The 25,593-nt window shown below is 44.9% G+C and overlaps 1 protein-coding gene across 3 annotated transcripts in view; it reads right to left on the minus strand.

Annotated features, from left to right (window-relative positions):
- The window catches only part of MIER1 (MIER1 transcriptional regulator), a 59,048-nt gene that overhangs the window by 20,258 nt on the left and 13,197 nt on the right, over nucleotides 1-25,593 (minus strand). For all 3 annotated transcript variants that reach the window (XM_044003915.1, XM_044003917.1, XM_044003916.1), the window contains 5 exons: nucleotides 20,102-20,247; nucleotides 16,078-16,215; nucleotides 11,326-11,455; nucleotides 9,421-9,485; nucleotides 4,052-4,124 (listed from right to left, as the gene is read on the minus strand). In XM_044003915.1, coding sequence (XP_043859850.1) covers nucleotides 4,052-4,124; nucleotides 9,421-9,485; nucleotides 11,326-11,455; nucleotides 16,078-16,215; nucleotides 20,102-20,247 — 552 coding nt within the window. The remainder of the gene's footprint in view (nucleotides 1-4,051; nucleotides 4,125-9,420; nucleotides 9,486-11,325; nucleotides 11,456-16,077; nucleotides 16,216-20,101; nucleotides 20,248-25,593) is intronic.

Below are 25,593 nucleotides of genomic sequence, written 5' to 3' on the forward strand. Positions count from 1 at the left end.
AGAGTGGCCACTAATGGCTTTGGAAGCTTCTTGGCAGTTCCAGGGATCGTAACTCAAAACTCGGCTACTGGGTATTTTTATCAATGACTCGAATAAAAGTATGGATAGCATGCTTATCAGATTTGCAGATGACACAAAGTTGGGAAGGACAGCTAGCAAACTGATTGATAGAGTCAAGCAAAAAAAAAATCACCACAGGCTTAATTTCATAAAGGGAAATTCAAGGAGACAAATGTCCAGGCTTCCCCTTCACAAGATGGTGGAGATATGGCTACACCAGTACAAGGAACGGGGAAATACAGTTCCAAGAGTACTTCATCTGAAGGTTTGGGGATGTCGGTGGACTGCCTGCCCAGTCAGCATGAATCAAGAGTGGCAGCCCCAAAGGGTTCATCAAACACAAAGGGAGGGAGACAAGTCTCCCTCATGAGACATGAAGACAGATATAATTTCTAGAACTAGGGAAGCAATAGAGTCACTGGATGGACTTCCTCAGGCCAGGACACATTTTAGAAAGATCACTGAGAAACTCAGGGGTATGTCTAAAGAAAGGCCCTAGAAAGAGACCGTACAACCTGAAGGTCATGAGAAGGAACAAGGCGTATTTAGCCTGAGAAGAAAAGCTGGGGGAGGGCAAGGGGGAGAATGTGATGCTGAAAGGCTCTCAGTGCAGGAGGAGAATTGCGGGAGGGTGAATCAGCAAAGACAAAGTGACAGCCTCAGCCCTCCCCCCCCCCCCCGCCCCCCATTAGAGGTCTTCAGACGGGTGCGGGCGGTCACTTGTTAGTTATGCTCTAGAGGAGACACTCACTGTTCAGGTCCAAGTTGGACCAGATGACCCCAGACGCCCCATCCAACTGAAATTCTGTCACCTCCTGCCATCTGGTTGACTCTTCTGAGGGTGCAGGGGGTTCTCCCAATAATATTTACTCACTGGTGCTATATCCAAGCCCCTGAATTAGTCTTCTTTCAGGGGCTTCCCAGGAGAAAACTTCCTTAGCCACAACCTTTTCTGAAGTGTTTGTATCTATCATCCTTCAAAATCACTTCATACACGTACCTTCCACATAAACTAATTTCCGAGAAAATATGTTACATGATACAAAGTTACTGGGAGCTGTTAGTTCCATAGAAGTGAAATTATAAACAGAAGTGAACAGTTCAACAAATTTATGGTAGGATTTGGTTATATTAATGCAGTTACTGTGAAACAATGTTGACTGAGATAGGATCGTGCAGATATACAATCTCTTGGGAGATAAACAGACTACAAACAAGGAAATCATAGAATAAACCATCAAGAGGTAGAACGTACATTTTCACTAGAAACTAAAGAAACACATATTTAACACCTTCTAAGGTTGATTATGAGCAATGAACAAGAATGTGGCATGTGGACAGAAAGCTGGCCCTGCAGTTACAAACGCCTGCTTCTGACACACACAAACTGTGGGCAAATCATCTGACTCCGCAATATACCAAGTAACCTTCTCCAAGGGGTAACTTAAAGATAAGGTATTGACTTTCATTAATGAAGGGAGTTTTCCACAATGGGAGTTTCCAAGCAAGAAAACCAGAGGTCCAGACAGAGAAAAAAATGAAACCAATCTAAGAGAGAGCATATACTTATAATGATAAAAGGATTCACATTTAAAATATCTGAAGATTTGCAATACTCCCCATCTCCCCCATTCTGAGGAAAATGAGGGTGAACCGGTTTGTGATTTGCTCATGATCACATGACTAGGACACATCAGTGTCAGAATCACATATTTATCAAAGCGGGTAGAACCCGCTTTTGGTAGAAATGCTGATTGGAAAGAATCCTGGGAATACAAAACAAGAACGAAAACGTTAATAACCCAGTGATTCCACTTTGGGTTATAGAGAGAGCCCTCCCTCTATCCGCTCAATCAAATACTTAAAAATATATATATTTATATATGTATGTGTGTGTGTATGTGTGAAATAAATCTTACTGAAAAAACAATATAGGGGCAGCTAGGTGGCGCAGTGGATAGAGCACCGGCCCTGGAGTCAGGAATATCTGAGTTCAAATCCGGCCTCAGACACTTAACACTTACTAGCTGTGTGACCCTGGGCAAGTCACTTAACCCCAATTGCCTCACTAAAAAAAAAAACAAACAAACAAACAAACAAACAAACAAACAAAAAAAAAACAATATAAAATAATCTCTACATTTAGATCTATATAACTAAGCACACACATACAGAATCCAAATGATATAAAAACACATGTATATTTACACAATAACAAAGACTGAAGAGAATATAAAGTTTAATATTTACAAGACTGCTTTAAGTTCATGAGAAAAAAATAGCTGTTTTAGAAATCCAGAACCAAATTATAAATTTAGATTTAATTATCTAAGATTTTTAAATTTCACAAAACAATGTTTAACTATGACAAATATCATGGTATTAGATAATGAGAACTCAACTATGGTCTATGGGATCTTGTTTCTCAACTATGAGAGTTCTGTAATCTACTTACTTCTGAGGTTACAAAATTGAAGCAATGTGCACACCTGACACATGAAATCCCTACATACATAATGATAAAAACTCTTAACTCTACAAGGAGTCAATTCTAAAAAAGGAATAGCTAATAAATGAGTGTGAGCAGTTAACCGGATACCCCACAGAACTAGTGTGATGAAACTACACTAAGTCTGGTAAATCTTAGAGAACCAAAAAAAATTTCAAACTAGAAAGGACCGAGAAAGAAGTCTACCTGTGCCTCCATTTCCTCATCTATAAAATGGGAATAATAAGCCTCCCTCAGAGCACTGCTCTGAGGATCCAAAACACCCAATTTTAGCTGTTAGGATCTAGCCCAACCTCCAGGGAAGTCAAAGAGGCTGAGATTTTTATTTTACCGAATGCCTACATTAACGTGCCAATATATGACACCATCACTAAAGCACAAACTGCTTTAATATCACACCAACAACTGACAAACTCAGACAAGATGGTAAACCTACAAGAAAGACAGGCACGGGTTCTGCTGGGTGCTAGGAAAGACTCAGCAATCTTAAAATAGCTTAACTAGTACAAACACTATACTCTCAGAGGGAATGACTGTTTCATGGTCAGTAACTTAATCTGATTACAATGTGGACAATTACAAAATGCAGCCAACCTGCTAAAGGTGGCTTCGAGAAATACAGCTGGAAAGAAAATTAGGCAGTGTCAGAGCTACCTCCTTTATAGATGGTAAGAAAAGGAACAGGTTAAAGGTGATCTGTTAATCCTGTGAAACTTTCCTAAGTAGCTGAATGCTCTGTCAGCTAAACCTTTTGACATTAAATCTTGTAAAATGACCAAATATGTAAGTGGCAAAACACATTTCAGTGGGGAATGCTGGCAGAAGGCCCGGTGAAGGGTTCAGTTCCAGGGAAGGGGAATCCTGCAGGGGAGGCAGGAGAGATAGGCAAACACACCCACAGAACCGCCGGGCTTCTGGGGACTCCCCCAAAGTGTGCCACTTAAAGCTGCTGGTATTCTTTCATGAAGACTTCTAGAAAGATCCCAAGATGAAACCATGGCCAGGTAGCAAAAGAGTATTTAAAACCCAACACATGCTCAAGGCTTCAAAACAGTCTTTCACGTTCACAGCAACATCAAGATCTCTTATAAGTCCATTCCTGCAATATTTGATGCTTCTAAATAGGTCACAAACTTCTACCAGCTTTGATTTTTATTTGATTTTGGGGAAGAAAATCCAATTGTTCTCACTAGAGTTTGAATCTAAATCACAAAGTAAAAATGTATTTTCACTGTTAAATTTCAATGAAGAAAAAGAGATGGTGAGAAAACTTGTTTCATTCTTTTCTTCGAATTCGGGAGGCAAAGCTGAAAAATAGTGGCTACCATCCTACTTAATGGAATCAGTTACATTTTACAAGTCAGTAACAGTTAATTTAGGAGATTGTCCTATTCCCATCTGATTTCACATATGCCAGAAAACAAATCTTCTCAAAAATAATTTTATCCACATAACTTACTTACTACTCATGCTATAACTCACCTTTTTCGTTCTCCTTGTATTTACAAATGCCAACTGGAATTTCGGCTTGAAATACGGAACCCACCATAATTTCCTATTTTAAAAAAGAACAAAGTCTTACTCAAATCCAGCAGCTCAGTTGTCATACACCTTCTCTATCCTAACCAGCTTCTTGAGTTAACTGATCTGGTGCCCATTTCTAATGCTATGAAATGTGGATAAAACCACTATTTAACACACATACACACCCACCCCCTCAGAGGAGTATTGTGAGAATTAATGAGTTAATAATAGTTAAGTGCTTACAGATGATTGGACGAAAACATCAGTAATAATGAGGTGAGTGTAAGTCAAGGGATTATTTACAAATAATATGTAATTTCCAATGGGCAATTAAGTTAAGTATAAATATAATGCAATAAAAATTGATCATCTCTATTGCTGACAAATTCCTGTAAAATGATGAGAATCTAGTACCATAAAATTAATTTAACTCAACAAATACCATGTTAAGGCATGGGGGGAGATAAGAAAAAAAAGCCAAAAGATGCATAACCATTACTGAACAAAGGAGAACTTGAAAATTTACGTGCAGCCATCCTTTTGGCGATATTAATCTGTGTACTGGCAGACGTCATACAAAGAACAACTAAGAACCTTGAGCTATGAGTGGTTTATAAACACTACAGACATTAAAAGGACACTTAATTCTCTCCTTTGCAGGCTCTAAAGTGCAGAACAAATTTACTACTACCTGAGACATCTCAGACATCAATAGAAACAAAGTTGGGGCTAGACTTTTACTGGAAAAAGATAGCAGGCTGGGGGGCTTTGGGGGAACTGCAAAGTTCTTTTGATGACCCCAAGCTTTCCCCTGAGACAAAGACCCAGTATCTGTGTATATGCTGTGAGAGTGGAATACTATGTCTCACAAAGAAATCAAAATGAGTACCCCCCAGGGCAACAGAAAGGTGCAAAGTGGGTGTGAGTGAACTGCAACCCATGCTAAACAAGGAATTGTGAAGGGGAAGCGGTGGAAAGGCACAGAAGCAGCCAGACTGGTCACACAGTGAGAGCCAGGCTAAGTGATGGGCAGCCTTCGAGTTCAGCTGGTATCTTCGGGAAAGCCCCCAAGGCATCGGGTAGAGTCCCTGTGGCGAATGCAGAGGGAGCCTCTCAGGACAGTCAGCTCAGGTGTGAACGAGCAATAGGAAGTGTTGGAGCCTGTCTGCTTTCATGGGATCACAGAGCTGGGTGAAGAGGGACACGACAATCCCACCTTCCTATGAAAGCTTAAACTGCACTAAGACATACTTATTTATGTCTTCCAACAAGAGGTCGAGTGTAAGCAATTAGGACAAAGCCAACTTCACAGGTGGAGGCTGAGGGTGGGATTTCTAATGGCTTCTCTTTCTACCCAAAGCCTACCTGGCACAAATGCCAGGGTCTCTCTACCCCATTCACATCTGTCATTAAGAACCATTTCTTTTAACCTAGCAATTTACTGTAATTTCAGAAGTATGTGTGGGGGGGTGTCGGTCTGCCTATCTCTCTACATACACACACAGGCATTTCCACATAAAGAGTTCTCACTGGGTACCTATCTTTGAGCCATTTTCTAGAATGCCCTTATAGAGATGACTGGAGAATAGGAAGTGGTGGTCACAAAAAGCCAGCATGGCTTCATCAAGAACCAATCAAGGTAAGAAGAAAGTGATATCCTTTTTCGGAGGCTCATTAAAATGGCAGATGGGGGGTGAAGCACAGTATTTGTGAAAGAGACAGAACGACAGGGGCTGACAGAGTACAGCCAGATTTGGCCTTGGCTAAATAATGGGACTCTGAGCCACCATTAATCGATTCAGGGAAACCTTGGCAGGTCTCCAGTGGAGGACTTGGCCCTGTGCTAGCTCACTAGGATGAAGGAAGAGACTGTATCCTTATCAAACCTGCAGCCAACCTAAAGCTAGGAAGGACAGCGGCGCCCCCGGTTAAGAAGTCAGGCTCCAAAAGATCCTAACAGCCTATAGCAGGGGTGATAAAACACTTTGATAACTCTATTCTAAACCAACTGGTCTCCTTTGTAATCCTTTGGAGAAGAGGCCCCAAAGCTTCTTCACTGGCTTGCCAAAGAGCACAACACCAAAGATGTCCTAGGCAGGAGCCCTGGGCCGAATCTACTCATTTAAGAGAGCTAAGTGTAAAACCTCACACTGGAGTTCAAGGAATTGACTTCCTAAGGACAAGACAGACAAGGCTTCATTAGACAGAAGTTTTTCTGAAAAAGATTTGGGGGGAGGGTGTCTGTAGACTAAAAACTCAATATGACCCAACAGTGTAGAGTAGGGCAAGAAAGCGAACTCAATTTGTGGTTGCATTAAGAGACACCTTGCTTTAAAACAGGAAAGATCCACCAAAATCTTTTTTTTTTTTTTTAAAGGAGAAGCTTAAGGGACAGTTGTGCAATCTTTGGTGAGGTAGGCTAGTGGCACAGTGGGTGATAAATAGCTATGAGGAGATGTTTATTATTTGTTTGTTTGTTTTTTTTGTTTTTGCGGGGCAATGGGGGTTAAGTGACTTGCCCAGGGTCACACAGCTAGTAAGTGTCAAGTGTCTGAGGCCGGATTTGAACTCAGGTACTCCTGAATCCAGGGCTGGTGCTTTATCCACTGCGCCACCTAGCCGCCCCCTGAGGAGATGTTTATTGGCTGAAGGAACTGGAATGTTTAGCACTGAGCACAAGATGTTGGTCTTTGACTATATGAAAGACTGCTACAGGGAAGAAGGATTACTTGTGCTGTTTAGGCCCAGTGGCTAGAACAAGGAAAAGGTAACCATTGTAGAGAAGCGAATTTTGGCTTGATGTGAGGGAAAAAAGAGACTCCTGAGAATGTAGGAGAGGGCATTCTGCCTTCAGTGGGGGTCTTGAAGGCCAGCAAGGGCCTTGGTCAGGAGTGTTTGTTGGAGCGAAGCGTCCTTGCTGGGTAGGGGGCCAGAGCAGGTGGTCACTAGGATCACTCCCAGCTCTGAATTCCACCACACAAGGATTTTGTCCAAAGGTGCCAACCAAGCACCTCTGATTCCTTATAGAACCCAATTCTTAACTCCAATAGATGTCTTTGGTCTGAAATCCCCAGCCTCCCTGGGGCTTACGCCTGAACCTTCTCTTCCAAATTCCCAGGACAGGGTCACTTGTGGTGGGGGAAGCCCAGGAGTATCTGTCCAGGCTGATGATCCTCTGGGCGAGCCACTTCAAGCAGCAGAGGCTCATGGGGGTCTGAAGAGTCCCAGATGACCCCCAATCTTCAGCATCAAGGGAGGACCTGACCAGTTCTGGGGTTCCTCTGAGGAGCTCCTGGACCAAACTATGCTGAACATCAAACGGAAAACATAAAGGAAGATCAGATTTCCTGGGGCTGAATGAAATCCTAAGGTGTACTTAGATGGGTGAGGACTGTCTGACTGACCCTGACCCAAATCCAAGTAACGAGAATACCATGCCTTAAAAGCCATTCAATTTGCTACGTTCTGCTGCCTAGTAATTTTCAAGCAATGAAAACTTGTGCAAGGAAAGTGAAAAAGCACCATTTCCCCCAAACTACCTTTAACACAAAAGTCACTAATTTATTTTGGTGTCTTTTGATTTATGGGTTTTCTTAACCCTTATTCTCCCTTATAAACCATCATTCAAATAAAAAATGAAAACATTTTTAAATCGGGGAAGAGAGAAGAAAGGTTGGTCACCTGTTTACGTTAGTGTTAAATTAACATCATGCAAATGTGTTACAAAGTGCTGCTGTTTACAGTTTCTTACACTTGGCCTGCTCCTTCAACTTAAGATGAAATTTCATAGGAATAAATGTCAAATTTCATATTTGGGAAGCACTGGGGGCAGCGAGGTAGCACAGTGGAGTCAGGAAGATCCAAGTTCAAATCCAGTCTCAGACACTTCCTTGCTGCTCAGGCAGCAAGTCATTTCACTTGTTTGCCTTGGTATCCTCAATTGTCAAATGGGGAGGATATTAGCACCTACCTCACAGGACTGTTGTGAGAATCAAGTGAGATATTTGTCAAATAAATAAATGAATGAATGAATGAATGAATGAATGAATGAATGAATGAATGGTGCTGAACACAGTGCCTGGCATGTAACAGGTGTTCTAGGTTTATTCCTTCCCCTCAGCTTTACTGTCCGATTCTGGGCATATCAGTTCACTGCTCTGTGCCTCAGTTTCCCCATCTGTAATATGAGACTAACAACCGCACTCGCCCTGCAGGATGGCTGCAGAGTGGGTGTTATAAAACTGGAAGCTGTCCTGACCGCTGTTGTCAGCTTAGACAGAAGCTTAGCTACAAACGATCTGAGGTTTTAGTGGGCTTTGAGTTCACTGAGTCCAAAGCATGATCTAGCCAATAAAAAGGTGAATGTGGCCCGGGGCTGCAGGGAGGAAAGGAAGAACAAGAAGGTGACAAGAGGGTTCTGTTGTTCTCTGTCCTGGTCAGACTCGATCTGGAGAACTTCCTTTGGTTCTGAGTACCACGGATTAAGGAGGATGTCGCTAAGCTATGGTGTGTCAAGGAAGGCAACAAGGATGTGAAGGGCCTTGAATCCATGATGCGTGAGGATGGGATGAAGGAACTGGGACCATTCAGCCCAGAGAAGACAAGGAAAACCAGGGGGATGGCATGCAGAAGGAGGAAAAGATGATTCTCTCTGGCACCAGAGGGCAGAGCTGGCAGCCTCAGGCAGAAGCAGCAGAGGCAGATCTGCATGTGAGGTGAGGAAAAATGCACTAACAACAAGAGCTCACCCAAGTGGTGAGCTGTCTCTCAGTGGGAATCTGGCTATGGTGGGGAGTCTTTTCTGAGAATGGGTTAGACCAGATGACCACAGGGGTCCCTTCCAATGTTCGCACATGCTCTGCCTCTTGGAGAGGGCCCCTAAACACAACAGTCAGATTTTCTGAATGAAAAATTGGGAATATGCTTTGTGTGAAAGCTTCACTAAATGTTAAGTTTCTTTTCATGAAATTGGGCCAATACCAGAAAATCTGTGATGTCTCATTAACCGACTCATGCACTCATGTCACATAAACTTCCTACATTCTATAACCATCTACTTCTTTTAAAATTTGTTATTTGAAATCAAAATCCAAGGTGTAAATCAAATCTCTGTGATACTTTGGCATGTATTTTGCATAGGCTCACTTCTGTATCTGAAATAACATCATAGAGAATGGTCTTTATATGGAAAGAGCAATGAAATCGCTTAAAATTAAAGGCATTCTAAAATCAAGTTATATCAATGCACCTATTTTGAAAAACTCGTGCTAGCGATCTGCTGTGTGATTGGATACATTTGGTTTTAGGGCAAGTTGGACCCAAATTACCTTTTTCCAGTCTTCTGATGGAACATAGTCTTCATCTTCTTCTGATTCTTCTTCTATTTCGCTGTCTAGAACACACAACAAAATATCAACATCGTTCAGAAAGGCAGAGTGACTTCTTCCAGGCAATGCCACATTTCAGATATGCTTTTCTCTCATAATTTGCACCTCTCCTTTTGGAATGATCAATAGAATATACTTCTACATATTTTTACATCTACTATCAACCATTTGGACGTACCCAAAGTGCATTTTGTAGAAGTATACAGTCTCCCACGTGCCAAGAGTCAGGATGGCCCCTGCTGTTAAGGAGGGAACACACTACGTGGCCAGAGACAAATGGGTGCTTAGTGATTTCAGGAAGAACGAGAGGAGGCAGCACCGGGACCCAGTCTCAAAGACAAGGGTTCTGGGACTCGAAGTTCTGTGAGGGAAGAGGCACTGCAGACAAACGGGACAGCAGGTCCTGAAAGCGCAAAGCAGCCAGTGAGAGAGGGCCAAGAAGGAATATGAGGCTGGAAAGGACAATCTGTGAAAGGGCGGTGGGGCAGGCAACAGAAAACAGGGCTGGACAAGTCCAGGAGAGCCAACCCTTTGGCTGAAATTCCAGCCGGCAAAGTTTTGATTCAGGGGGCACATGGTGAATGGGTCTCAGAGTGACAGTTCCAGGTAAACCAGAAAAGCTTTGTTTTCAGACATAAGGGTCCTGGTTCCTACATCTTGGGATTAACTAGCAACAAAGACTCCCTGAGCAGCCTGGATTCTCATTCTCTCTCTCTCTGGGCACGTCTCAGTATCTTCATCTGTAAAGAGACCTCAGACCACATGACTTTCTGAGGTCACTTCGACCTCAAAACCAGCTGACCCTTCACCCTGAATTCCATCAGCCTTTGGCCGGCTCATCCCCTCCAGCCGGCATCTTCCTTGGTACCTTCTGCCTCTGGCAGAAGGTCTTCTTTCCCAGGACCCAGAAGAGGTGACTCAATAAATCAACTCCACACCCTGGAGGGATTAGACAGAACCAGGAGGTGGAGGCAGCTTCAGACCATGTCCTGGGGGGGTTCTTGCCCTCAGGAGGAAGCAGCTCCATCCTGCCCCACCCCCCAGAGGTTTTTAAGCCAAGGATAATGATGAGTGCCTCAGGTGGGCACCCACCAACCACCAGAACCACCTTCCAAGGCGCCTTTCTAGTCTCATCTCCCCTCCTCTCACTGCCTGACTGCCCCTTTCCCTTTCGGAGCATGTCCACACAGTCCTCTGTGCTTGAATCATAATCTCTAGGAGGCTCCTTCCTCTCTCCAAACTGCTCATCTTGTAGCACCGGCTGCTCTGTGCTAAGCTGTACAGCTGCCCTGTCCCTAGACCAGCTGTACTCGCCCAGAGCCAAGTCAACCAGGCTTCCATCTATGCTTCCCCAGTGCCTAGCATGGGGCTTTGAAAGCAACAGGAACTTAAGGTTTTTGTTGTACCAAACTGAACTACAAATGTGAAATGCAAGCCCTTTATAGCAAACAGCAATTCAACGTGATCATCTCTTCTCAAATATTAATGAGAAACTGCTTGCTGGCCAGGGCCAAGGGCCTGTGCTCCCAGCAGAGCTAAGGTAGAAATGGACAAGAGAAAAAGAACACAGAAAGATGAGGAGAATCAGAGGGAAAGAGAGTGTGAAGAGGCTTCAAAGGCAGAGGGAGGAGAAGCAGAGTGTCTGCAGCCACCAATTGCCTGGACACGTGGTGGAGGGCTGTCTGTCTCTGCTCAGCTAATGATGTGGAGTAGCGTCAGAAACCCAAGAAACAATGAAATGGTGACTGAACACGACGAGCACAAGAGTCTAGGCATTTACCTTCTTCAAACGTGAGATTCTTAATTACACTCAAGCCAAAGAAATCAGCACGAAATATCACCTACTTGTATCAAAGTATTTACATCGACGTGGGCGGATTATTTCCTGGGCATCCTGAGAAGCCACAGACTGCATTGGGTCATCATTGGACGACTGAGTCTCATCCTCCTGGCCTGACGAGTCCTTTATATTCTCCTATGGCACAGTGAAATCAGAGCGTTATTTAAAACGTCATGGGCACTCTCACTGTAGGAGACGAGGATGGAATTTTACAGAAAAAATTAACCCATTTTATCTGTTATACTTACTTTTCCATCTAGCCCATTGGCTTGTCTTCATTAGCTGTAAAGCCATACTGATACCAGACAAAAAGTCCACATGATTGACATAAAAGTGAAAAACAAGTGAGCTTAAGAAATGGCAGCAAACCCAAGAGATACTATAGGAAAGCACTTTAAAAGACATAACCCTTAGGGGGTGGAGCCAAGATGGCAGAGGAAAGGATGTAACTTTCAAAGCTCCTGACACGATCTGTCCACATATTTTCAAAAAAATGCCATTAGACGATTCTTGAAGCAGCACAACACACAAAAGAACAGAGTGAGATAATTTTCCAGCCAAAGAAAGCTTAAAAGGGCGGCAGGGAAAGTTTGCTGTGCTGGGCTGAGAGAGGAGCGCAGTGAGTGGCACAGATCCAGCCCCAGGCAGGCCACACCTCCAGAGCCTTGGAATCATCAGCATCAGTGGCTACTTCTGAAACTGTTCACAGACCGGTGAGGGGGTTCAGTGGTTAGCCAGGGGGAAATAGTAGGGGTCTCTGCTGGAGCAGAGGTGGAGCGCTGCTGTGTTGCTCAGGAAGCAGACTTGAGTGGCAGCGGCCCAGTGGGGGTTAAAAAGAAAGCAGGCCCCTGGTTACTTACAGGCCAGGCAAGCTGAGAATGAGCCTCTCCTTAAATTGTACCACCTGGCACCTCCTGAAGCTTGGGACAGTGCAGCCTGGAAGCAGTGCTCCACTTTAAGAAGGAGTTAAAAGCCAAGAAATAAGCGGGCAAGATGAGCAGGTAGAAAAAGCAGTGGACTATTGAAAGCTTCTTTGGTGACAAGGTAAATCAAAATACACCCTCAGAAGAAGATAAGAAAATCAAAGCTCCTACATCCAAAACTTCCCCCCAAAATCTGAATTGGTCTCAGGCCATGGACGCACTCAAAAAGGACTCTGGAGATAAAGAGAAGTAGAGGAAAAAATGGAAAGAGAAACGAGTAATGCAGGAGGGTCATGAAGAAAGAGTCCACAGCTTGAAAAGCCAAATTGGCCAAATGGAAAAAGAGGTACAAAAGCTCTCTGAAGAAAATCATTGCTTGAGAATTAGGATAGAGCAAATAGAAGCTAATGACTGAGAAATCATGACTCAATAAAGCAAATCCAAATGAATAAAAAAATAGAGGGCAATATGAAATATCTCTTTGGAAAAACAGCTGACCTGGAAAATAGATCCAGGAGAGATAATTTGAAAATCACTGGACTACCTAAATCTATCTATACAGAAAGAACTGATGGTATCTGAATACAGATTGAAGTATAAATTTTTTTTGTTAGTTCCTCTTTCTTTTTTTTTTTCTTTTTTGCAGGGCAATGAGGGTTAAGTGACTTGCCCAGGGTCACACAGCTAGTTAAGTGTCGAGTGTCTGAGGCTGGATTTGAACTCAGGTCCTTCTGAATCCAAGGCCAGTGCTTTATCCACTGCACTACCTAGCTGCCCCTTAGTTCCTCTTTCTAAAGCTATTTTGTCTGTTTTCTTTCACAACCTAACTAATGTGGAGTTGTTTTACATGACCGCACATGTATAACTTATATTGAATTGCTTGATTTCTTAGGGAGGAAGAAAATTTGGAACACAGTTTTTTAAAAAATCATTGTGAAAAAATTTGTTTTTTACATGCAACTTGGGGAAAATTCTTAAAAAAAAAAAAAAAGGCATAAGCCTCATGTGTCCTCACTGTAGCTGGCCACATCTGGGACAAAAAGTATTCCTTAATAAGCAGACACAACACTGCTCTGAGGGCCAAGTGCCCAAAGTCACACGTTTGGTCAACTTCAGGGCCCCTCATCTGCTCATGGAAAAGACAACAGCGGCCTGATTTTCAGAGGCTCCAGATATAATCCCTTACCAGTCCTTACTGGGGTGTCTTCAGGATGTTACAGACTGTGGGCCCATCACCGCAATCAACCCCCTTCTCAACCGACCCTAGACCATGCCTGATCCTTGGGATCCATCCCGTCTAGTCTTCTCACTAGCTTCCAGGCTTTAACTACCTGCCTCTTCCACCATCAAGGGGACCACAACATGAAGGAAGTCATGACCTCCATGACTCCATCAGCCCCAAGTCTCCTCTGCTGCCACCCCCCCCCCCAAGGCCTTGCCTTTGCCTGACAGAATTTCCTTGAGAGCAGGCTCTATCCTCATCATTTGAACCTAGAGTGCCTAGGACAGTGCCTGCTCCAGAGTATGCACGTAATATATGCTTTTTCCTTCACAACAAATGATTTAAAATACAATAGGAAATCCTGAAAATATGAAAACAAACCAGAAGGCTTTATGAAGTGATACACATACTTTACATTCTGGTTCTTTCCCCAAATTTGGGTGTGGTGCTTCCTCAAGTGAATACTTAGACTGAAGGCCAAAAGAACAAGAAAATTAAGCTTTCAAAGTTCTTCTATGTATTCAGAAAGCTGTGCTACGTCAAGAGCGTCAGCACACAGGGAAACAACAGCCAGCATCTGAGAGAGGCCAGAACAGGAGTCTGGGAGTCTGGTACCACTAAGGATTCTGGGCCCAACATGTCTTGTTTGGAAGCTTGGCCATGGTGGTCTATGGCCCTTCTGTTCCTTTCCTGCAAACTGGTGATGTGACCAATAACCTCCTTCATGTAACTGTGGGGTACTAATGCTGACAACTTGTCTGGAGAACGACCAGCCAAAGAATGACAATTCAAACAGTTTCCATCTCAAGGAATAGCTGCTGTGCAAGTGCTAAACTGAGGGGTTTGGGGATTTTAAACATAATGGTAATACTATCAATACGCTTCTAATTTTTACTATAAAATAACTTTGGTTTTTGGATATTAACATCTCTATGCTCTTTGGGGACGATTTCTCCAATATTTTCTTACTAATTCTCACCTATCTTTGGAAGAGATGCCATGTTGTTCAACCCCTTTAAAGGGGGAAGAAAATGCAGAGAAAATGTATATGATAATTGAGCAAGGCAAGAGGGCAGGACAAAAGTTTTTTTTATTTTCTGAGTCTTGAAACCTGTACTTTTGCCACTAAATTTTTCCAGGACCCTTTCTGTTAGACCAAGAGGACTTGGGAAGCCTATTCCTTCAATTTAACTCAGAAAAGCCCATTATTTTTAAACCTAATAAGAGAAATGTTACTTTTGAAGAACTAGTTCGAAGTTCTCTCTTTGGGAAATTGTAGATAAATTAAGTCCAATGGGTCCCACAATCAAGTTAAGAAACATTAATTAAGTACCTACTATGTGCCAAGCACTGTGGGTATAATGAAAGGCAGAACACAAGACAGACAAGATAAACTGGAAATAAGACCACAAGGAAGGCCTGAGCATTACAGGGCATCACTTGAGAAAGGCTTCTTGCAGAAGCTGGGATTACAGCCGGGTGGATGCAGAGCCTGGGGAACTGCCAGGGAAAATGTCCAGAGTTGGGAGCCTGAGTCATGTTTGCAAGGGTAGTGTAAGAGGGCTGGAAGGGGAGGAGGGAGCCAGGTGATGGTGGGCTTTAAGATCCAGATGGAGGAGCAGCAATGGGGATCACGAGATCAGACAAATGCTTTGGGAAGATCAATGTCACAGCGGAGTGGAAGACAGGCCACCAAGCAGCAGCTACTGCATGAGTGCAGGGGTGAGGTGAGGAGGGAGGGCCCTTCACTCCCCACCCCCGCCCCAGGCCTCCTTGGCACCAGGTGAGGACTAGGGACGATGCTCGGGGACTCACAGCCACCAACTAACTAAGCACCCTCATCAGCCCCTCTGGAAAACGAAGAACAGGAAACTGAGGTTCAGATGGATTCAAACTTGTCTCTCAGGCACTTGGCTGGGCGCTGCCCATCCCAGGATTAGGTTGCAAGCTCCTTGGAAGCAGGAGCCACTTATCACAGGTCACACTGCAGCAGACATTAATGAGCACCTGGATTTGTGAGGACACCCTCCAGTCTCTTTGTCCTGGCAGAACTGACAAGGAAACTACAGAGGCAGAGTCCTGAAGGGGTCACAGAGCCGAGCCCAGCACTGACCCCCGACCAGAGCAGGCCCTTCAGACGGGATGCTTAATGAGGAGGGCCAACATCAGGAGGAGTCAGGAGACCCGGGTTTAAGTCCTGCTTATGGCTGCCTCAGCTCCTTCCTTCCTGGGAGCCAACTCCTGTCTGCTCAGCTGTTTAAAAAAGAAAGGCAGGGAGAGGGTCGAGGTTGGTATTGTTTGGGGTACAGGAAACTCCTGGTGAGGAAACAGTCGCTACCAATGAGGACAGAACTGGGGGGGTGAGAAGGGGGAAGGAAGCCTACGGGTGCCAAGCATCCTTGGAAGCGCTGTGCTCACAAGCCACTCAAGCACCAGTAGGATGGATACACTGAGCTCAAGTGGGCTGTTCTCCCAACATGCCGCAGGCAGGGAGGGCCACTTCTTAGATTATCAGCCAGATGGAGGAATGGACTCTAGAAATACTCCATACTTTATCCAATTCTTAATCTGGAGTTCAGCATGGACAAGTCATTTCAAACACAACCACTCACTTTGTTGTCATCATTGTCGACATCATCGTCATCTTCCCCTTCCTCCTCCTCCTCTTCCTCCTCTTCTTCCTCAGGCACCCGGACAGCACTGTCATAGCCATAAAGGCTGAGGAGCTCGTGAATTGGCATGTCGCCTTCCTGTAGAACAGCCCCAAAGTGAACTCTGAATCCACACAAGGCCACACGATAAAGCACACTCATGCCACACGTCCACTTTACATAATCAATGAAAACTAGAGGGGCTGCCTTCATGTTCAAATCATCAAGTCGCCCCACCCCAAACACTTTCCTAAGCTTTGGGAAAGAAAATCACTTACATTAAATATAGTTAGAATAATTCTAGGAAATTCACTACTAATGCCTACTACTTGGAACAAGATGATGAGGCTTTTTGAATGCAGAGAGATGTATGTGCCAGACAGCTGTCACAATTTCTGTCATGGGTTCTGTGATGGGTGGGGAGGCTGAAGAACTAGAAGGCACGAGCCCCTACTCTGGTACAGCCTATAGTTTACTCAGGAGGAAAGAATCCACTTAGAAAACTTAAGGGCACATTTGGGAAGGCAAATCAATCACTCTAGGCACGAGGTAACGAGGGGCCAAACGAGGCTTTGGGGAATATGAAGGAGTAGAGCATCTTCTCTAGAGTTATTTCCACTGGTAAAACCCCATTCCCTTCTGATGAAGCCTTTACCAGCACCCAACTCTTTGAGGTCTCCAGTAGCTAGAGTGGTTGTGGGAATGGGGTAATGGAGGCTCCTGTGGGGGTTGTTGTCCAACATGATAGCTACTGTGCTGGGATGGAAGACCCCGCTATTCCTAGGGTTCTGGGCCGAGAGGAGGTGATGGTGGTGGTTTGCCCACTCGGCACATTCAGATTCCTCTTTGTCCCTTAGGAAAACCTGACACTATGTCTAGGTTCACTTTCTTGCTCATTGCTGGCAGCTCATGGGCAGTTGGTCTAGGGAAGGCTATTGGGGGTTTGCTGCCACAAAGGTTGTTCCCATCAACAGTAGCTGTGAAGCCTTGGGTGCTAGGCTGCCTTTCCTAGAGTCTGCACGGAGATAATGGTCTATTTTACATTAAACAATTAGAAGTCAGAAAGATCTTGGAGATCACTTGGTCAAATCCGGCTGGCATCTGATTCAGGTCAGAGGTGGTAAGTGGCAGAACCAGAGTCAAAAGCCAGGGCTCTTGACTCCTAGTTGCGTGTTCTTGGATCGCCCAGATTCTACACTGCTGAGCTGCTTGGTGATGGACTGAACATCGAGGGACAAAGGCAAGAAGAATGAGTTTTAAAATCCAAACTCTTGCAAGTCTGGGAGACAGTTAATAGAAATGATAAGGGGGGCAGCTAGGTGGCGCAGTGGATAAAGCACCGGCCCTGGAGTCAGGAGGACCTGAGTTCAAATCCAGCATCAGACACTTAACACTTACTAGCTGTATGACCCTGGGCAAGTCACTTAACTCCAATTGCCTCACTTTAAAAAAAAAAAAAACAACCAGAAATGATAAGGGGCAAGAGGATGACCCCAGTTCTTGACAAGCTTGTTTTCCAGCCAGGGAGATGACCAAGTAGAGCTCTCTTCTGGACAACTTTTGGGTAACGGACCAAGGAGAGGTTCTGAAGTCAGGGCAGGAGATGTTAATGGAGTCAATGGGCATTTAATGGAATTTAGAATCAAACAGGAAAGCTATAGAAAGAAAAAGCATTATGGGCAGGGCCCAAGTCATAGGTCACCGTGAAGCTTAAAGGGTTAAGAAAAGGGGATGGGGAAACTGGGCATAAGGTATAAATACAAAGGGCAGAGAAATCAAAGTCATAAAAGAAACGGAGGGGAAGGAAAGAGTGAGTATTAGAGAATGGAAAAGAAGGGCTAAGGAAGGCTGAATGGATTTAGCTAGAAATTGACTGGGGGCTTTAGACTGGTCTGGATGCTGAGGGTGAAGCCCTAAGGCACAGACTCTCCCAAGCTGGCAAGGATGGCACAGTGGTGGGCCACGAGGGGAGTCTGCTCCCCACCCCGACAGTCAGCAGACTGAAGGAGACTCCAAGACTCTCCAGAGGAGGGCTCTCCTGCTGCTGGAACCTTTAGTGTGCTGGAGCTTTGGGATTCCTCCACACTTCTTAAAGCTTTTAAACTGAATGTGCACAGAGGAAATCAATTCTACTGAAACAGGCAGCAAAACGTAAAAAACCTCAAACCAAAAAGCCCCTGGGAGTGGATAGAGCACTGGCCCTGGATTCAGGAGGACTTGAGTTCAAATCCAGCCTCAGACACTTAACACTTACTAGCTGTGTGACCCTGGACAAGTCACTTAACACTAATTGCCTAAAAAAACAAACACCAAAAAGCCCCTGGGTTCCAGGTGAAGAGCTACTACTGCCTTAGAGGTCTGGGGGAAGAGGAGCCCCAGCCTCTCCTCCTCTCTTCCTCTCGGTGGACTTTACCATCCTGCTCTCCAGAATCCTCCTCCCCCAGGAAGGGTTGGTGGGATGGGTCATTTGGAAGTAGTCATGGAAACGTACAAACAAAAAAGATGGGAGAGAAAAGGAATGCTGGGAAAACTGCCGGTACGTGCAGCTACAGATATGTCATCAAAAGAAATGAATTCTATTCTGAGATAACATGAAATGTGGGATTCCTGACTATTATTACTTACCACATTTATGTGACTGTTTCTTTCACATCTTTTCCTTCCCCTCCATTTTTTTGGGCCGGGGCAATGGGGGTTAAGTGACTTGCCCAGGGTCACACAGCTAGTATCAAGTGTCTGAGGCCAGATTTGAACTCAGGTCCTCCTGAATCCAGGGCCGGTGCTTTATCTGCTGCACCACCTAGCTTTCCCCCTTCCCCTCCATTTTAAAGTGGGATTCACTAAACTAATTTCCACTCTCACCCTCTGCTGGCCTGTCCTGGAAGGCCCTCTGGGGCAGAGGCTATTTAACAGGACAGACAAAACGGATCTCATTTGTCCAGTTTCTGTAGCCCCTTTCAGAAGTCTCTGAGGTGAGCAGTTATAGGGAACCAAATCAATCTTCATCCCTACTCTCCTGTGTGGGTCACCGGAATAAGTTATCATTGTTCTAAAACAGGCACATTAGCTCTCCCAATAGTATATTTTTATACAACAGTCCTTTTTCTGAACTGTTTCAGCATGGGCACCAGGAAACAGCTGGGTGTTTATGTTCATTTGCAAAAAAACTTGTTCCTTTAAAAAATCTTTAATTCCTGAAGGGCATTTTAAAATTCCCTCTAGCACCAAAATGAATTAAAATCAGATTTCACTTATTTGGTCAAGATTTCTAACAATGAAATGTGGCTCTATGTAAGCATGAGGCACTGTGAAATGAAGGCAATCATACTTGATCTCTCAATTACCCCAAGTTTTGGGTTAAGCAAGTGGACTTTCAGGAAGTAGCTCCTCAAACTGACAAACAGCATGGAAACTTGTCAAGTCTGAGGACATGTGAAATCCTACCCTGGTCACTTGCTACCTGGCTGCCCTCTCTGACCCTCTGTTTCCTAATCTGTAAAAAGAGAGGAGAGGAGATGGCCTCCAAGATCCCTGTAGGCTGAAATCTATGGACCTCTGTGAAGCTCTCTTCCCACACTACAAGCATTGCTCCGCCCCTCCCCTCTCCCATGAACCCTGGAAAGGGGCGTAGTTTAGGATCGACTTTGGCTTCTGTTTCCTTTTGTAATCTCAAGGGTGGCTTGTGCCCAGTTCTGATCTGGTCTTGGCACAGAGTTTAGAGCAGGGTCCACTGCGTAATTCCAATGGACAGTAATCTGAATCTTTTTTTAAAAAACATACTAAAACCACCATTTAAAAGAACCTGACTTCTGGTTTTCTGTACTTCAAGAGCCCTTTGTCTTAGTCTGGTTCCAAAGGGCTTCCCCACACAGTCTGTACTAACACACATCTGTCTCACTCATATTAGTTGGGAAATCCCAAACACAATGTTTTCAAAACCAAAGACACAACCCTTGTATGTCAACCAGCCCGTGGTGTAATTTACCCTCGCAAGATCCTCTATTTCAGAACTGAAGTTTGTTTCTCCTTCCATCATTTCTTCTTCTTCTAATGTCCGTTCATCATCAAAATCATGAACCAGCATGTCAGCTGATGGATCAAATTCATGGTCATCTGATGTTGCTGAACCTCCTGGCAAAGAATAGTTTAAAGTTCTTGGTAAATCCAATCGGGCACATGTGAGTGACGACATTAAAAGGGGGGGGGGTCTAAGGCACAGGTGGGTATATCAAAGGAATGAAAGGGAAAGGTTTCTTCTGGGGGTGGTGAGGGACAAGATGGGATGGGGGAACAGGCAATCCATTCTTGGCCTGGCCTTGTCATCGTCACTGGTGTGACCCCGAGCAGTCTCGTGTTCCCGTGTGGAACAGGAGGGAAGTGTGGGGGGGGGGGGGGCTCTGAGCATCTAGCAATGGCTGGGTTTCTAAGGGTCATTCCACACAAGGCAGCAGCAAAGTGACTGCAGCATCCACCGAAGTGATGAAACTACAACTTCAGAATGTGCCCTAGGTATGTTCTAAAGCCAAGGTGGGAGCGTGTTGTAAAGAACGCTCACTGTGGTTTTATGAAATCAGAATGTTATCTCTGAAGATGCACTTGCTTTCTTAATCTCAGATGTTCCCACCAGGGGACTACAGGGCTAACAGAAGTCCGGCATGTGGAGGTCTCACTGGCTGCTAAGAGAGCGAGGTCAGATGGAAACACCACCACTCTCTCTCACCATCTCCTAAGTCCAGTTCTCTAGCCAGCCACTGCCTCTACTCAGTGTCCAAATTATGAAATCAAAATGTTTCTATAACTAAGGGCTGGATTTTCTTCACCACTGAAAGCACCTAAAAATAAGTGTGGTCACAGAATGAGATCACAGCTGTCGTTTGGAGCCCTGGTGCATCCAGGAACTGGGCATGACCAAACCTTGGCAAAGGGGCGCAGATTCATTCCATCCTCCAACACTTAGCACAACCTATAGGAAAGGCCATCGATGGGTCACTGAAAACAGGAGAAGTTTAAGCTGCCATCCACTACACCCTCTTCTTCCTCCCCTGCCTTTTGGGAAGCTGAGCCAGGAAGAGCAAGCATCTAGCCCTCCAGAGTCGGTGACTAAGCGCGCGTGGCTCATCATGCTTGTCTCCCTACTGCCCGGACCCTTCCTACCCTGTGGCCCTGTGGTCTTGACCAGCTCACTATCTGAGGCCTGCCCCAGACTTTCTACCCAGCCCCCTGGATGGGGCTACAATTTCCCACAAAGCCTCTTCTTTGGCTCCTCCTGCCCTGGGTGCAGAACTCCTCTAGGGCAGGGTCTGGCTTTGTTTGTTTGGCCCATGATAAATGCTCCATGCATTTGCATTTACTCCTATAGGAAGCTTTGGTCAGTCAAGAGATGGAGATCTCTGCCGAACCAGGTTTCCCAGCTGATATGGCTCCATAACCCCACCATTGTTTTGCTTCTCACAAATGTAGAATGGCTGGAAATGAAGCCTTTGTGCCTTCCTCTAGATTTTGGAGACGTCTCTCGTGCCTTTGATAAAGAACAAGCCATTTTACTTCTGAGTCCAAGTTTCAAATAAAAGTTAGTTCTGCTCATGCATTTGCATTTTCCTGATGACAGGCTAGCTGCTATGTCGCTCATAATAAGAATTATTCTCAAATGGTGTTTTCTTTGCTAGACAGGGTCATTCGAGAACTGGGTTGTATCAGGGCTGACCCAATGTTTAAATACTACAGGGCATAAGAGACTCCTAGGCTACACAGAAACCATCATGTGAACTTTGTTCCTTTCTCCTCCCCGCCAACAATTTTACATGTTATACCTGCAATGACTGTAAAATAAATACCTCCTTGCCTGAAATGTGGCATTATAAGAGATGTTCTGGCTCAGGGGTTTTCTGTGCTGAAAATGTCCATAATCATTATCTAACCATTCAAATTCTACATATCAAGCCTTAAAGTAAGGCCTATAGCAGTCCACATTTCCCACATTTTCATTCATCAACCTGCTCTCCCTCAGCTACAGATGGTTCAAGGGTCATAGAACTAAGGGGAAAATGTATGAACCTGTGGTTCATCCTGTTTAATGTGCCCAAGTATTATGTCCAGTAATACACTACTCAGCTGAAAATGGCGTATGCAGCAAAAAAAAAAAGGCTGAAGACTAACAGGAGCTCTGCATCCATTCACAGTGTTTGGAGTAGAGGGATAATGGATTTTAATTCAATATTACTGGTGTAAGTGAAAAGAAGGATCTGCTTGGAATGATTTCACAAAGAAATAGCTACACCACCACAATAATATCCCCCTTGTAGAAACCTCAACTCTAGCTACAAACAACCAAGTATTGAAAGATGTCAGGGGCAGCTAGGTGGCGCAGTGGATAGAGCACCGGCCCTGGAGTCAGGAAGACCTGAGTTCAAATCCGGCCGCAGACACTTAACACTTACTAGCTGTGTGACCCTGGGCAAGTCACTTAACCCCAAATGCCCAGGGGAAAAAAAAGGATGTCTGAGTTGCTAGGCAGCCACAGGATTCATTCCCTTGAAACTCTTAGAAGGCGTGGGTGCTTATCTAGGCCACCATTTAGGAAATAAGGTAGCAAGGGAGAAGCAACACTGACCATAGGGAGTAGTAAGGGTTCATAAGGAAGGAGACAGACCAAAGAACTAGAAAGTCCCAAGCATTTAGTGCATAGGCAAACAACCAGGGAGGCAGCACTATAATGTCTTTTGAGTCATCGCATGAAGTATGCTTCAGGTTACTCTGCTTGATAAGGTAGGAAATAAAGGATCCATCTGGAAAGAATTTCATCCCAAAGGGTTAAAACAAAAATCTTCTGGTATTTAAGGCACAAATTTCAGTTACTTGGAAAGGTGTTCCTATGGAACACTTCACCCCCCAATAATGACACTGTGCCAGTCAAGTATTATTTATATTGTCTATTAATATTTCAAACCTTAGAACATTCTCATCTTATGACATAATTGCTAAAAGCAGTTACATAAAATAATCATAGTTTGAAGTTGAATTTCCCACCAATTCACGAAAACAGCTTCAATCTAGTAAAATAAAATATCTTTTTTTGAACCCACAATCTAGAGCAGGGGTCTGCCAACTATTGCTTGCTAGTGTAGGGTGAGCTAAGAATGAATCTACACATGTTCCAATCTCCTGATTTAAACTTTACGTTTCTTTAAAAATATAAAACACCATTCTTAGTTTGGGGGTGGGGCTGGCAGCTGGCTGGTCCACTGGGCCCAAGGGCCATTTGGGGCCTAGAGGAAAAGTCAAGAACTTAGCGATGATGGAAACAACGAGGCAACTGCTTTCCTTTTACTTTTAAGGTTCGCTGGAGAAGTAAGCATGTTACCAATACAAAGACTAACGTAAAGGCATCCAAGATGTAGTCTAATGTCACTCTGTCAAGCATTTTATCATCAAAGACAGAAGACAGGAATGAAAGAGAAACATTCTAATAAATGGGTTCACGCCATCAAGTCAGGGCAGGCCTGTGTGTCTCAGGACGGACCCTGAAACCAGTACCCTGGTGGGGGGTGGGGGGTGGGGGCAGTTCCCTAGGTCACGGCTCAGGACACCAGATCAAGCAAGCTTAGGAAGTCAGATCTTCCTTTGGCTAGGCCTGGGCCTGCCCACAACAGGCTTATACTTGAGAGAGTACCAGCATTAACGGCCTTTTCATTTGCCACTATCACTGGCCCCTTGTGTATTTAGATGAACTTTATAATGACTCTGTAAAAAGAGACTTGGTTCCCAAAAGATTTTCTAATCACTGGCTGTCTCATAATCGTTTCACATGACCACTAAGGAAGGCCCTTCAGGACCCTCCCAATAGAAGGGAATTCTGTCTTAATTAGAGGAAAACAATGGGAAGTGTGGCCACTTTTCATAATCACAGGCAGTCCTATGTAACAGATACCATGTTACAAGTGCATTCGTGAGCTCTTTTGTCACGAAAACCATGTTAAAAATGATGGCTAGGTTTCCAGACCACCACCACAAGATAAGGATGTGATCATGGTAATAGCTAACACTGACACCTAAGGCTCTACAAAGCCCTTGCATACCTCAAGTACAAAACCGTACTTGTACAAGAAGTAAAAATTCCCACTTACGAAGTGCATCATCCCCACAACCACCCTGTGAGCTAGGTGGTGCAGAAATAGCCCCATTTTCCAGACTAAGGCCCAACAAGTGACTTGCTCCCCGTGTCACTGGTAAAAGGTTCATGGCTTTAGGTGGGGGCTTTACTGGGTCAGGAAAAGGGGGCGGGGGAGGGCAGAGACACAGAAACAAGATTTCCAGGATCCTCCTTCATGGGGTCGTTGTGAGGTTTGAATTAGGAAATCCAGGAAAACCACTTTACCAACCTTCAGATGCTGTAGATGTCAGCCATTGCCATGACAATTACTATTATAACACTACAGTGGAAATCAGTGGACACTGGGCTCTGTTATGAGGCTGCCATACAGCTTAAAGGGAACATGCAGGACTAGACAGATCTCCCAGCAGCAGCACACTGGCCCCAGAAGCGAGAATCTGGGAATGTTCCCCAGAATCCAAAAGGCCCCCGAGCTTATCGAAGCCGGCTGGCCCAGCTTTCTGAGGCAAACCACCTATTCTTCCTGGAGGAGCGCAACTCGGTAGGAAGTTCCTCCTGGCATCCTGACTCAATCAAACTTGCTTCTGGGATTGAAGGAGAAAAAATCTAATCCATTTCAAAGACCAAAATTTCATTTAGGTCCCCCCCATCCACCATCCCCATCCCAATCACTTCTGAATGATTTTTTCTTCACCACAAAACCATTCCTAGTAACAAAGCGAAGCAACACGCCGTCCACATGTGGCAGCACAGCCTCAATCGGAACCCCACGGCCACTGTCTCTCTGCAATCTAAGCTCTTTTCCAAACGACAGCCCCAAAGATGTCTCTCCCGGCCTCCCGAGACTCCCCATTCCTTCGGGCAGTGCTCACACGATGTGCTATCTCATGTGCTCCCTCTTTGGGGTGACGGAGGGCTCTGGACAGTCTGTCTGCTTGTTTTATATATGTTCATTTATACTCCCTCCTTCACTTTATGTGGCCTGTGGACTCCTACTGGGAGGCCCGACTCTCTTTCTCTAGCAGCAAAAGGACCAGCTCTGGACTCCCCCAATATTTCTGGCACAAGCTTTAGTTAAGTGCAGCCCTCCTCTCTACAAACAGATAGGCCAGGCAACACCAAAGTCAAGTTCATGGCAAGAGGTACCACAGAGCCCTGTGAGGCCATGTTCCTGTGACTCGACTCCCAAGTTGTCTTCACGCTCCTCACAGCCGTCTGCTGGGGAAGGGCTTGTCCCAGGCTCAGACACAGCCACGTCACCAGGTTCCCGGGGAGGCCTTCCCCGCTCCAGGAAGGCAGCTGGTGCTTGGCTGCCTGGTTTTAAAAGTCCAGCATCGGGGGCAGCTAGATGGCACAGTGGTTAAAGC

This window comes from Dromiciops gliroides, chromosome 4 (assembly GCF_019393635.1).
Source record: "Dromiciops gliroides isolate mDroGli1 chromosome 4, mDroGli1.pri, whole genome shotgun sequence".
Taxonomy (NCBI): domain Eukaryota; kingdom Metazoa; phylum Chordata; class Mammalia; order Microbiotheria; family Microbiotheriidae; genus Dromiciops; species Dromiciops gliroides.